At 45.6% G+C, this 14571-nt stretch overlaps 1 protein-coding gene across 5 annotated transcripts in view; it reads left to right on the top strand.

The window, feature by feature from the left end:
* Positions 1–14571, top strand: part of Septin6 (septin 6) — a 77353-nt gene that overhangs the window by 35622 nt on the left and 27160 nt on the right. For all 5 annotated transcript variants that reach the window (XM_051140855.1, XM_051140858.1, XM_051140857.1 and 2 more), the window contains 2 exons: positions 9477–9663; positions 13631–13792. In XM_051140855.1, coding sequence (XP_050996812.1) covers positions 9477–9663; positions 13631–13792 — 349 coding nt within the window. The remainder of the gene's footprint in view (positions 1–9476; positions 9664–13630; positions 13793–14571) is intronic.

Here is a 14571-nt window from a genome sequence, read left to right as displayed (position 1 = left end):
AATTGACCAGACCTTGATAAGACAGGGGAGCAAGTAGTCAGGAAATGCTGGGCTAATTCTTGAAATCGTCAAGGATAAGTACAAATTAGCCACCCTGCATGTAGTTAGTATTCAGTATATGATTGATGAATGAATGTATGAGCTGTACATTGGTAGGGAAAATAGAGTACCCATAAGTTTTTATCACTTGATAACAAATGTATCCATTAGATGTATTAACTAGGATGCTGACATGGGGTAGAAAATAGTCTACAGTGAGTTGAAGAGTGGATTAGATTTTTTATTTTTTATTTATTTTTTAAAGATTTATTTACTTATTATGTACACAGTGTTTTGCCTGCGTGTACACCTGCAGGCCAGAGGAAGGCACCAGATCTCATTACAGATGACTGTGAGCCACCATGTGGTTTCTGGGAATTGAACTCAGGACCTTTGGAAGAGCAGACAGTATTCTTAACCTCTGAGCCATCTCTCCAGCCCCTTGAGCCATCTCTCCAGCCCCTAGATTTTTTTTTTAAGCTAAATAGATTTTTCTTTTCAAGAAACTTCTATTTGAATCGAGGCATGGTAGTATAAGCCAACAATCCCAGGACTTAGTAGATAGAGGTAGATGGGTCAAAGTTCAGGATCATAGGGCCAGAAAGATGGTTCAGCAATTTAGAGTATATAGTGCATTTCTAGAGAGCAGAGTTAAATTCCAGCACATATGTCAGGTGGCTGTTTAACCACCTGTAACCATAGCTCCAGGGAATCTGATAGCTCTGACATACCCAGACCTCCACATCCATATGCACATCTCACTCCCACATACACACATGATTAAAAATAAGATGAATTAAGAGATTGGGAGAGATGGCCCAGCAGTTAAGAGCACTCTCCCACGGGACCTAGGTTCAATTGCTAGTACCCACGTAGCAGCCCTTAACCATCATCTGTAATTCCAATAGTAAGGATTTGTCACCCTCTTCTGTATCCACATGGTGCATATCTGTGAATGCGGGTTAAACACCCATATACATTAAAAAACACATATTTCTTATTTTTTGGTTTTTCATACATTATATGTTGATCATAATCTCTCCCCTCTCCCACATTTCCACAAATCCTACCCATTTCCTTACCCACCCAACGTCATGTTCTTTTTCTCCAAAAAGAGGGAAACCAAGAACACAAAATAAACAACAAAAGCAAGCCCCAAAGCAAAAAGAAAAACAAACCACCAAACATAACAAAAACACACACAGAAAAATATGGAGTCTGTGTAGTGCTGATCAGTGATTCCTCCTGAGCATGGAGCCTGCCTCAGAGGACAGTTGATTTAGCCACTGTCAGTCTATCGGAGAAAACGGATTTCCCCCTTTCCAGCAGCTGTCAATTGCAAATCGCTTCTTGGTTAGTGGGTGGGGCTTCTCAGTGCTGGGGTTGTGTCTGGCTTGAAGCTGTGTAGGTCTTGTGTATGCTGTTACAGTCTCTGTGGGTTCGGATGTGCATCAGCTCTATTATGGCCACAAGATGCTCTTTCCCTGGAGTCATTCACCACCGTTGGATTTTATAATCTTTCCATCCCTTCTTCTGCATAGACCCCTGAGCTTAAGAAGGGAAGGGGTTGATAACAACATCCCATTTAGGGCTGAGTGCTCCAAGGGTCTGTGTTAATAACCATCTATTCAAGGGCCATTTTCAGCTACAGAGTGGGTTTGAGGCCAGCTTGGGCTACATGAGACCCTTTCTTTAGGAAAAAAGATCTGAAAATGAGAGAAGAAAGAGACCTCTCTGCGCTCATTAAATATTTATTGGGTATTTGTGCTAGGTACAGGTTTCAAACTTGACTGCTTAGGGAAGGAACAGGAGTGTGGTTGGGGAGGTTCAGGGTTGAGGAGGCTTGGGTTGGGTTCTGAAAAGTTCTCTTTTGAGATGATGGAAGACTAAAGTACGCTTGTAAGTTGAGGGGAAAGAGTCAGTGGGAAGACAGGAGACGGAGTGTGGAGCAAGTGTTCCAGACTCTGCAAGGGATGTGCACAGGGACCACAAGCCTTGAAAAGATGAGAGATGCAGCATCCTTAGACTAGAAGGACACGGGAGAGTGGGTCCATTTTTTTAAAGCACAGGGAATGAGCGTGTTTGAGCTTCGTGGCCTCAGGGTTGTTGGTAAAGTCAGCTGTCAAGACTGTCATGTGAGTTCAGGCATCATATTGGAGCTCGAGCTAGCAAATGGAAGTCTGGAAGGAGCAATGAGAACACTGGGCAAGGAGCCAATCGAGGCCAAGTAAACAGGCTATTCTATTACTCCAGAGGCGCATATGAAGTTAGAGGCTGAGCCATAGTCGTAACAGCTTTTCAGATTGTCCCGTAGGTCCGAGGCCTTGGGATGTCCTGTGGCGTAGCCATGGCCATGTCAAAATATACATTCACGCAGGACTTCTCTCACTTGAGATTTCCTCTGCTCCCTAAAACAGCCTCTTGGGACTCTATGAGAATGAGCGTCTATGATTGGTCAGTATGTGCAAAGACGAGCAACTGCAGCTTCCTCCTCCCAGATGTTTACAGCTTGAGATGCTCACTTTCAGAGACCTCCTGTAGAGATGAGCTAGCCCTTGGCCCTGTGCTGTACCCGATGAGCACAGCAGGCCTCCAGCTGGTGGGGGTACAGATGGCAGAGCCTAACTTGATCCCAGCTTCACTGTACAGCTCTCTAGCCTTTCTTTATTCCCTTGCCATCCCTAAGGTTCTGGGACCCAGAACACGTGGGAGTTGTCAGGCCATGAATTTATAAAGGTATCAAGACCCACAGTTTTGTGTTTGTTTTCCACTAACTTTGGCGGCAAGAGAGCGGTCAGAACCTGAGATTTCTTGTTATTATTTTTTGTTTGTTTGTTTTGGTTTTTTTGAGGCAGGGTTTCTCTGTGTAGCCTTAGGTGTCCTGGATTCACTTTTGTAGACCAGGCTGGCCTCTAACTCACAGAGATCTGCCTGCCTCTGCCTCCCGATACTGGGATTAAAGGCATGTGCCACCATGCCCAGCAGTTTTCTTTTCTTTTTCGAGACAGGGTTTCCTCTGTGTAGCCTTAACTGTCCTGGACTTGCTTTGTAGACCAGGCTGGCCTCGAACTCACAGAGATCTGTCTGCCTGTTATTATTCTTTTACCAGGCCAGCAGGTTGGAAGGACAGGAATGGAACAGAGCTGAGGGTGTTGATAAGAATGTTTCAGAAGCCGGGAGGCGGAGGCAGGCAGATCGCTGTGAGTTCGAGGCCAGCCTGGTCTACAAAGTGAGTCCAGGACAGCCAAGGCTGCACAGAGAAACCCTGTCTCGAAAAACAAAACAAAACAACAACAAAAAAATGTTTCGGGATGGGCACCGTTTTGCACGTCTGTATTCCTGGCTACTACAAAGGCTGAGGCAGGAAACATTGCTTGAACCCAAGAGTTCAAGACCAGCCTGGCCAACATAGCAAGACCCTGTCTCAAAAATGAAAATCTGCTTCAATTGACCAGTCGTCTGATCCAACTTTGCCAGAGAAAGAGCTGAGATCAGGAAGACATTGATGTTCTATGAAATAAGGAAAGGGGCCAGATTCCTGGAGCGTTCTGAGGAGATAAATCATGTTTAGAGGGCTCAAAGACTTGAGAGACAGCTAGTAGATCCCGGGTCGTGGGCAGAGTGTTGGCTGTTACAGGGAGGATTTCTTGGGTGGGGAGCAAAGGGAGCCAAAGTTATAAAGTCAAGGTGGTTACAGCATGTGGAGCCTGAAAGTTGATGAAAGTCAGCAGGTACATTGTAATCACTGAGAGTGGGCAGAAAGATCAGCCCAGGTACCACCAAAAGAAGATGGGCTAGGTTAATGAATGATAGCTATTCTCCGCAAATGAAATGAGCCAATTCAAGCCAAATTCCAGAGTATATAAAGGCAGGTTTACCCTTTGGTGGAGTCACTGATGTCACAGGAGGAGGTCAGGGAAGTCAGGCAGGGAGACAGAAAAGGGGGACGGGGAGATGGGGGCACAGAGAGAGAGAGAAAATATGAAGTGGGGGGAGAGGGAAGGAGAGAGAGAGAGAAAGAGAAAGAGAGAGAGGGAGGGAGAGAGAGAGAGAAAGAGAGAGAGAGAGACAGAGACAGAGAGGGAACCAAAATGTCTGGATTATATAGTGAATGGCCTCTCAGGGAGAGGAAGCCCAGCCCCTGGCCTGGAAAGTTCAAGTAGGGACTGAGGGATGCTGGGAGAACCTGGAGGCCAGCTGCGTTAGCATGCTAAATAGGCACCTCAGCTGCTTGTCCCTGGTTTGAATCCCAACAGCCTCCAATGAAAAGAGGCTTTACATTGACATGGAGGAGGTGTCTAGAGGGATTGCCCAGAAGAGCTACACGCTTGCTCACCTTATCTCACCTCAAAGTGCATGGGTTGTTAGGGAAAAGAAACATATCCTGGAGATGGCTGCTGGGCGATGATAGTGTCTCCAGGGGAGAATTAGGTTTCAGTCAGGTGAGCAGGTAGATGCCAGATGCCAGCACTCCTCAGACTTTAAGTGTACTCAAGCCACTGAGACTCTTGACAAAACTCAGGTAAAGTTAACGATCCAGTGGCATTTAATACACTGTCAAGTACCACGATCTGTTGTTCAGCCATTGCCTCTGTGTAGTTCTGGCACTGGACAAGTCTCCGTTCCTTTCTCGCCTCAGCTTCTGGTGAACACTGTGTCCTCTATCTCTGTGATTGTCACTGTTCCGGGTGCCTCATATAGATGAAACCATGAAATTCGTCTGTATATGAGTGCCTTCCTCCCTCCAACCTCTCACTCCCTTTTCGGTGTTGGGGATTGAACGCAGGGCCGCACATGTGTCAGGCAGGTTATAGGAGAATGTCTTTCTATCTAAAGGTATTTTATTGTACGGGTAGTCCCCATTTTCTTTGTCCAGTCATCAGCTGTTGCAGTTGTATGGCTGTGGTTGACAGTTTCTCGTTCCTCAGCCATGCAGTACATTTTAGCTCCCTGCCTTTCTTCCTCTTGCTTAAGCTTGTCAGGCTGCCTTCGGCCTAGGATCATTATTCTGTGCCTAGTGCTTGGACTGCCCTTCACCTGGATCTCACTGTGGCTTGCAGCCCAGATATTATACCCTCCGAAGCTGTGCTTGGTCATGGTATCAAAAGTAGCTGAACACCCAGTACTTTCTAATCAGTACTCGGTTGTGGTGTCTCCATAGTGCATCTCCCTACCAGAAAGGAAGACGTATTTAGACCATTGTGTGGTTTAGATCATTTGGTACTGTGCTGTGGCCCATGGCCTCATTCTCAAAATAACTTTAAATGCCTAAAATGTACGAGTTATATTAAAAATACAGTTACCAGAATATTTTTAAGTTATGATTTAGTTACACATATGCTTCTCTGTTAGGTCCCAAAATAATATCTATTTGCAGGCTTAATAATTACCAGAATACAGAAACAATGATGGATGTAGATGCTATTTTGACATATGTACAACCACTGGCCTAGGAAGAAAAATATGAGTGATCTCTAACTGGATAGAAAAGTCACAGGTGCTGCAGACAGTACTATAGATTATTGTCTAGGTTCATAACAGAAGAGAATAGCAAACTTCAGTTAGACATGTATTTCGAAGAAAATAACAAACTTCAGTTAGACATGTATTTTGAAGAAAATAACAAACTTTAGTTAGACATGTATTTTGTTCCTGTCCAAGTTTGGGGATTCTCTAAATTCTATCCATGTGCTCCTTGAATGTCTGTGGACTCCATGTTTAGAATTGTATGGATAGGGCTGGAGAGATGGTTCAGCAGTAAAAGAGCACTTGTTGCTCTTCCAGAGGTCTCAGGTTCAATTCCCAGCGCCCACCTGGGGCCTTACAACTGTCTGTAACTTCATTTCCAGGTAAGCCATCGCCCTCTTCTGGCCTTCATAGACATTGGGCATGCATATGGTGCACATGCAGGCAAAACACCTATCAAGTTAGAAAAGTGCATGGATGGCTCGAAAAAGTATCAGTCTTGCTGCCTTAAAAGGGAAAAGATTAGCCAGGCGTGGTGGCGCACGCCTTTAATCCCAGCACTCGGGAGGCAGAGGCAGGTGGATCGCTGTGAGTTCGAGGCCAGCCTAGTCTACAAAGCAAGTCCAGGACAGCCAAGGCTACATAGAGAAACCCTGTCTCAAAAAATAAAAAAATAAAAAATAAAAAATAAATTAAAAAAGCTTTAAAAAAAAAAAAGGGAAAAGATTGATTGTGATGATGAAGAAGGATGGAGTCGGTTAGGGAAGAAAGTGCTAGAAGCAAAGCCATGTTCTAGACCTCTCCATGGAAACTAGGGCGTGGGACATAGAGAAACATTGTTTTGGAAGGGGCATGAGAAAAGCAGTGCCTTGAAAAAAAGGGGGGGCCATGCGTGGTGGCGTATACCTTTAATCTCAACACTTGGGGAGACAGAGGTAGGCTGATCGCTGTGAGTTCGAGTTCAGCCTGGTCTGGTCTACAAAGTGAGTCCAGGCCAACCAAGGCTACACAGAGAAACCCTATCTCCAAAAACCAAAAAGGAAGGAAAAAAAGGGCTGGTAATACAGTTTCATATAGAGTAAGGGTTTTCCTTGCCCCAGAGTGAAGTTGAGCAAGGATAGCAACATGTAAAGACAGGGCCACTGTGGGGAGATCAGCCATGGGGGCAGAGGTGAGGGAACTTGGAGAAGTAGGTGAAATCCTTACTGTAAGGCAGACAGCAGGCCAGACACCGGCAGGACAAAGCTGACTAAGTCAAAAGATGAGTCACCCAGCTTTCAGATCGCTCTAAACCGAATCCTGGTGGCCAATGGGCTGGTTTGGCAGGTCTGATCTATGCACCTCCTCAGAGATGCTGAGAGCCAGAGGCAGTAGGAATAAGATGAATGCTGGAGTTCAGATAGTCGACAGGAAGGAAGCTGAAGAAAAAAAATTAAGCTCTTCTGTTTCCTCCGCCCCTTTGGGTGAAGCAAAAAAAGAAGTTACGTAACAGAAGAAAGTAAAGCCATGGCCTGATCATAGAACTCAAATCAGCTACCCATCTAAAAATTAGCTACATCTGAGGATTGCATCCTCCACTCTCACTGTGAATTCTTCAGGGACCTCCTAAGACTCTTTGCTACCAAGGGATCATTTGCGCTTCAGAACAGTCTTGGCTGGGGTGGGTGGGAATCAAAGGAAGAAAGAATGATATTTTTAGATTTTTTTCCGCCCTTTAGGGTGCCAGAGATACCCTGCACCTGGGTCTCTTCCTGTATGCGCTTCTCAGGATGCAGCATTCGGTGGTTCTTTTTTTAAATGATGCTTTCCTCCTCTCTCCTAGGGGCCTCTTTCACAAAGGCTCAGCTTGGGAGCTGCTGGAGGTGGGAGGTGTTGGTTGGGCTCATGCCTTCCTTTGATCACTCTCTTCTGGCGATGGAATCTGACAACTCCCTGCCTGGGGCTGAGGGAATGATCCTCTTCTTCCCTAAAGGGAGGCAGCCTCTCTACTGGAGAGGCAGTATGCAAACTGAGGACAGGAGAAGGGAGGTGGGGCTGAAGCTGAGATGACCTAGTTAGAGCTTAAAGATGATGCTGGGGTCTGATGACACAGAGGCAGATAGGATGGCTCAGTGGGTAAAGATGTTTGCTGCCACCACCACGCGGGTGATATGAGGCCTCATCCCTGGATCTCTCATGGCGAAAAGATAGAACTGACTCCCACAAGTTACCCTCTGACCTCCACACTTATCCCATGGCACACACCCCCACATTCACCACACCCCCCGACACACACACACATGCACTCACACACCAAATATATGTATTTTTACAAAAAAGAAAGGAATGAAGAGAATGCCAGGGCAATTGGGGTGGCTTCAGTGCAGACAGGGCTAGGAAGAAAGGAATTTCCAGAAAAGGGAGGAGGACTGAGCTGACTATTCTTTTTTCGAGTTTTTAAAAATTAGCATATACTAATTATACATGATAATGGGCTTCATTATGATACTTTCGTGCATGTACATCATGTGGTTTTTATTTTAATAGTCACATTTTCATTTATTTGTTAGCGTGTGCAAACACGCCTGTGTGCGTGGGTATGCACACCATGGTCCATGTGTAAAGGTCAGAGGGCAGCTACAAGAGGCAGCTCTCTCCTTCCATCATCTGGTCTCTGGGAATCCAGTTCAGGTCCTCAGGCTTGATGGCAGATGCCCTTCCCCACCCAACCATCTTACCAGCTCTCTCTTCTACTTTTATGCCTTTGTGTATATACGTAAACAAGTAAGTTCAATTAAGGTTACTTATAGGAGCATGGATACGCTATTAGCTATAAAAACATGGGCAACTCAGCAGTGGCTACACTACTGAAGAAAATGTCATTCCCTCCCTTAGCAACTACTAACTACCTATAGACCTTCAGCCCACTGTTTTAGGAGGTGTTGATGAATTGGGTGTGGTGGTCCACAGAGCTAATTCTAGTACTTGGGAAGCTGAGGCAGGAGGTTCATGGATTTGAGGCCAGCCTGAGCTCCGTAATGAGTTCCACACCAGTGTAGGCTATGTAGCAAGACTTTGTTTCAAAAATAAACAAATAGACCTGTGCATGGTGGTGCACACCTTTATTCCTGGCACTGGGGAGGTAGAGACAGGCAGATCTCTGTGAGTTTGAGGCTAGCCTGGTATGCAAGTTCCAGACCAGCCAAGGCTACTATGAGACCCTGTGCCAAAAATGAATGAATGAATGAATGAATGAATGAATGAGTCTTCATGGAAGCTGCCTAGAAGAGCTTTGCACAGCTACTCAGTGAGCTGGGGGGGCTATGTAGATGATATGGGGGATATATCTTTATCAAAGTTTGTCTGGTTGCTTAGGTGAGAAGTACAAAACTTTGTGGCTATCAAGGTTGTTCATTGATGTGCTCCACTCACTACTGCAAGAATGAACAAAGATCCCGCAACACTGCTACACAGTTTCTCCCAGGGCGGGTGACAGAGAGGTCTTATGTACATAGCCCCAGTCCAAAGCCATGGTGTGGGGAGATGCAGAAAGCATCTAATGGGCTTAGATTGACATCCCAATATGGAGGAACGTCTTCCTACCAGTGGCTTCCACATGGCTTCAGCGCCTGTGGGTTTGTGAGAACATGAGCTCCTGTCAAGGAGAATCAAGCGAGCCAATATCACATATGTATTTTTACACTGCTGGGTTACAGAAGGGAGTTTTGAGCCTAAGAAGAGAAGGCATTAAACTGATCCCTGAGGTGGGCAAAGGCAGGATTGGGATGAAGAAAGGGTGAAGAAATAAGCTGGGCTCGTGTGGGGACCAAGACATCAGCCAGAGTCGACAGTAGGAAAGCCCACTGAGAAGAGATGGAGAAGCCTGAGGAGATGAGGGAGGGTCCAATTACACAGGATGCTTTGCATTCCTATATGGGACTGGCCGGTCAAAACCCAAGCATTTGAAGCCGTTTCTGTCCTCTCCACTCTAGCTACAAGCCCATCGTGGATTTCATCGATACTCAGTTTGAGGCCTACCTGCAGGAGGAGCTGAAGATCCGGAGAGTGCTGCACACCTACCATGACTCGCGCATCCATGTCTGCTTGTATTTCATTGCCCCCACGGGCCATTCGCTTAAGTCTCTGGACCTAGTCACCATGAAGAAGCTGGATAGTAAGGTATGGGGCAGGAGCTGGGGCTGAGCAAGCTGGACTCTTACTTACTGAGCTAATACACAGGGGATGCTGGATTCCAGCAGAGGTTTTGTGGCATCCTAATCCAATCCTTTGTCCCCTTACTGCATAAAGATGATGTTATAGATCCTGCATTTGTGTCATATGCGTTGCCACCTGGATTCCTAGGATTAGCGATGGATTTGTCCTGCGTGTTCTTCTACCCTGTTCTGTCTTGGAAATATGGATGGATGTAGACAGGATGGCTGCTTAAGCACGGGGGTGCTGGTTTGCCAGTGGAAAAGTGTCTTTATTTTCCTTCTGAAAATTAGATTTGTTTTACTTTTTTTTTTTCGAGTAGTTTTACCTGCAAGTAGGTACACCTGTGCACCACTGGCATGCCGAGAGCTGAAGGAGTTCAGAAGAGGATATCAGATTCCCTGGAATTGGACTCGGGAAAGGTTGTGAGCCACCAAGTGGGCGCTGGAAACCAACCCTGGGTCTTTTGCAAGAGCACCAAGTGGTCCGCACTACTAAACCATCTCTTCAGCCATGTACAAGGCCCTAGATTCAGTTCCCAACACCATAAAAGCAAAATAAATTGAATGTTGGATTCTTTAGCATTTAACAGATTATTTATTTATTATGTTTACAGTGTTCTGCCTGCATATCTGCTTGCAGGTCAGAAGAGTGCACCAGATCTCATTATAGATGGTTGTGAGCCACTATGTGGTTCCTGGGAATTGAACTCAGGACCTTGGGAAGAGCAGGTGGTGCTTTTAACCTCTGAGCCATCTCTCCAGTGTTGGATTCTTTACAAAGCCCAAGGACTATAGTTTTTCTTCCCTAACATTTGGCATGCGCCAGGCACTGTGTGCTTATTCATGTGATTTTGTCCATTTTTTTTTCTTTTCCATTTATATATGTGTGTATGTTATTTATGTGTACGTATGCATGTCTGCGCATGTGAGGGTACACGTGTGGAGGTGCATATGCTTATGGGTGCTTGTGCATGTGGAGACTGAAAATTGATATTTGCATTGTCCTCTATAGTCTCTCTTTCACCTTATTCATGGAGGCAGAGTCTCAGCCAAACCAGAACTTGCCCATATTGTTAGTCTTGCTAGCTAGCTTGCTCTAGGAATCCTCTGTCTCTGCCTTCTGAGGCTGAATTATAGGTAGGCTGCCATGCCCACCCAATGTGTTTATAGGCTCTGAGGATCCTAATGCAACAAGAGCTTAGCTACTGGGCCCTGTTTTTCGCTTTGTTGTTTGTTTGTTTGTTTTTGTTTTGAACAAAAAGTGTTTTATTTTATTTTGTTTTCATGGATTTAATTTTTATTTATTTTTTAATCAATTTTTTCATATAATATATGCTGATCATGACTTTTCCCATGCCCCAACTCCACACAGGCCCTATGCAGGCTGCCATAGTCTCTGTGAGTTTATATGCGCATCAGTCCCATTGTGTCTGGAAGATGCTGTTTCCTTGGAGTCATCCACCACCTTTGGCTCTTACACTCTTTCCACCTCCTCTTCCACATAGATCCCTGAGCCTTGAGGGGAGGACTTTGATGAAGCCATCCCATTTAGGACTGAGTGCTCCCAAATCTCCCTTTCTGTACATTGTCCAGTTGTGGGTCTTAGTGTTAATTCCCATCTACTGCAAGAAGATGGCTAAGCAAGGCACTGATCTATGGGTATAGCAGATTGTTGTTCGGAGTCCTTTTATTGTAATGTTCTTTTAACAGAACTGTGGTATTTGCTTTTCCTCTAGGTCCGTGGCTTATCTAGTCTCAGGTCTAGCAGTGTCAGGCATGGGTTCCTATCTCATGGAGTGGGCCTTAAATTCAATTAGATAGTGGTTGCTTACTTTCACAGCATTTGTAGCACTGTTGCACCAGCATCTCACTCAGACAGACAGCCATTGTAGGTTGCAGGGTTTGTAGCTGGTTGGGTGGTTGCCTGTCTCCTTTGGTAGGGTGCAAAGTACATTCCAGTACCACGACCACAAGTCAGTAGGGGGTGAAGGCTCTAGTTAGGCACCAGCTCAACTTTGATCGATGAGATCTATAAATAATTGACTTCCGCAATATGGACTGGGCACTGTTTTTGTCCTTCTAATAATCTAGTGTATTTAGGCCCTGTTAGTCACATTTTACATATGAGATCATTAAGGCACAGAGAGGCAAGAGGTTTGTTCAAGGTCAGACAACTTGTAACTGAGCTGAGAACTGGCATTAGCTCTGTAACTGTAAGTTATTTTAGTATACAAAATTCTAATTTACATGTAATCATTTGGTAGCATAGCCATTATAAAAAACTGAATGTCAGCTATAATCAGGATAAGACCAGTTTTTCCATTTTTTGCAGCAGTGAGCTTACTGCTCATGAATAATAGGCCACTCCTGAAATGTCTTCATGCCCAGCGTGCCACTGTATAGGGCAGCAGTGAGCCATGCGGTGGGCAGCCTGGTGGCTAGGGTGCATTAAGTAAGAAGTCTTTGGCTTATGTTGATTGTGTACCAATGAGGGCTTGACCAAAAACAAAACAAAACAAAAAGAACAAGAAGACTTAGATTTGCTCACTCTTCCGCCTTGGCAAAGATTCTGATCTTTTGACCCCCCAAAGGCTTCAAGACAGATCACTGCAAGGTCTTGTCTTTCACGAGCATCCCTAAGCCATGTGGTATGAGCCTTCAGGAAACTTTGAAAGTACAAAAGAGAGAGTACTTCTTCAGTTCTAGAGCTTTCACATTCTCCTCTCAGAGCCTCAGGTCTGAAAACCATTCAAAGCTGCTCCAATGGGGTCTGCGAGCAGGAACAACTCCATTCTCTGCAGGAACCCGTTCTTTTAGTGTTCTCTGTCTCCCAAAGCCATGCCCATCTCAGATTTCTTTACCTTTGGCAATAAAAGTTTTCTCTCGTACTGGAGGGATTTCAAGGGTCATGGTGCAGGTGAGTTGAACTTTGAGCTTGCACTGGGCCTTTCTCTTGCTATCTGCAATTAAGCATCCACACCTGCTTTCTTTACCCAGAGACAAGCCCTACAAGACTCAAGCATTAGTAACTTGTGCAGGGTGGTGCTGGGGGATTGGGGGCATGAGACAGGATCTCATGAGGCTTAAAGCCACCCTCGAACCCACTATGTAGCTGAAGATGACCTTGAGTTGATCCTCCTGCCTCTACCTCTCCAGTGCTGGGATTATAGGTGGAGCTGAGGCTGGACCTACACTAGCATCCTACCGACTGAGCTGTATCCCCCCAGCCCCTGTCTAACATTTCTGCATAGGTTTCATGCCAGGTTGTTAACACTATATCTTCTGTGCCTAACTGGCTGCTGCAAGTAAGAGAGCCATGTGTTCATCATCACCAAGTCTGCTACTGCTTTCTTTTTCTGATACCTCCCATGTGGATCTATGTTATATTTTGTTGGAGCGTGTTTAGGTTGAATGGGTTGGGACATCTTACTGTTACCAATGAATGTCTACCTTGTCAACTCTAGATTCCCTGCCATCTTTCTTCTTTGGCTCACTCTAGCAGTGACCTTCATTCCAAGGTATCACCTGCCTCACCAATTTATATCTGAACTGGTAGATAGCTCATAGATGCTATTAGCTTTTGGGGGGGTAAGGCTGACTTGGACTTGAATTTCAGCTTTGCTACTTATCTGCTCTGTGGCCTTAGACTGGTTACTTAACCTCTGTGTGGTCCAGTTTCACAGTGGTAAAACATTAGTAATAACCCCTTCTGGGAAAGTGATTGTTAGGATTAATAGGGTACTTAGTTCAGTGGCCAACACCTAGTAAGTACCCATGATTGTTTATTATGTTGTTGTTTGGCTAAGGATGGAGAGTGCTGGACCTGCCTGCTGAGCTATCTGCTCTGGGAGCTGATGGGAACCCTATAGGTCCTGCACTGGTGAGTTGCTAGTCGGCAGCAGTTGATGCCACTTTGTCCCTCATTTTCCCAGGTGAACATCATCCCCATCATTGCTAAATCTGATGCCATTTCTAAGAGCGAGCTGACTAAGTTCAAGATCAAAATCACCAGTGAACTTGTGAGCAATGGAGTCCAGATCTATCAGTTCCCCACGGATGATGAGTCGGTGGCCGAGATCAATGGAACCATGAATGTGAGTAGGCCCACAGAGGGGTTCAATTGGCTAGTCACGTGTCCTAATGAGCAGTCCTTGACAAGCTGCAGTGAAGTGCCTTCATCCGTCCATCTTAGTGTGGTAACTCTTGATTACCAGAGTCTCAGGTATGGGTGACAGAAGGTCCAGAGTCTGAATAGCGTCTGTCTTTAGTGATGGCTGCTGAAAAGCTTCAGTGGCCCAGAGATTCGTACCAAGGGAATGGCTGACCTTAGGCTGAGTGTTGAGCGGGGGACTTCAGACCTCTCCTTCCACTCTGCTCCTCCTTTTTTGGCTCATGTATGTATGTTCATATGTGCGTGCAGAGGTTCATGTGTGTGGAGATCTGAGATTAATGGTGGCTGTCTTCCTCAATCCCTCTCTCATGAATTTTTTGTGGTAGGGTCTCTTGCGGAAACCAGAGCTCATAGTCTCATAGTCTTGGCTGGCCAGCATGCCCTGGGGAGGGGGTCCCATCTCTGCCTTCTAAATTCTAGGATTACTGGTAGCCTCTGGGTCTGGCTGACTTTTGTGCGAGTGCTGAGGATCTTAAATCCTTGATTACAAGGCAGGCACTCACTGTGCCATCCCTCCAGCCCACAAACCTCCCTCTTAATACCCTCCGATCTAGGCCAGGCAACATTTCAGACTGAGTGTCAAGACAGGCATACCTCGTTTGTCTCTGATCCCAACAATGAGGAGTGGTGAGTGAGCACAGCAAAAGACATAAAGGCTGAAGAAGCTGATTGGCCCCAGAGTCAAAGGGATGAGTTGTTGTC

This window comes from Acomys russatus, chromosome X (genome assembly GCF_903995435.1).
Source record: "Acomys russatus chromosome X, mAcoRus1.1, whole genome shotgun sequence".
In the NCBI taxonomy this organism is placed as follows: Eukaryota; Metazoa; Chordata; class Mammalia; order Rodentia; family Muridae; genus Acomys; species Acomys russatus.
This window is presented reverse-complemented; position numbering and strand designations above follow the sequence as displayed.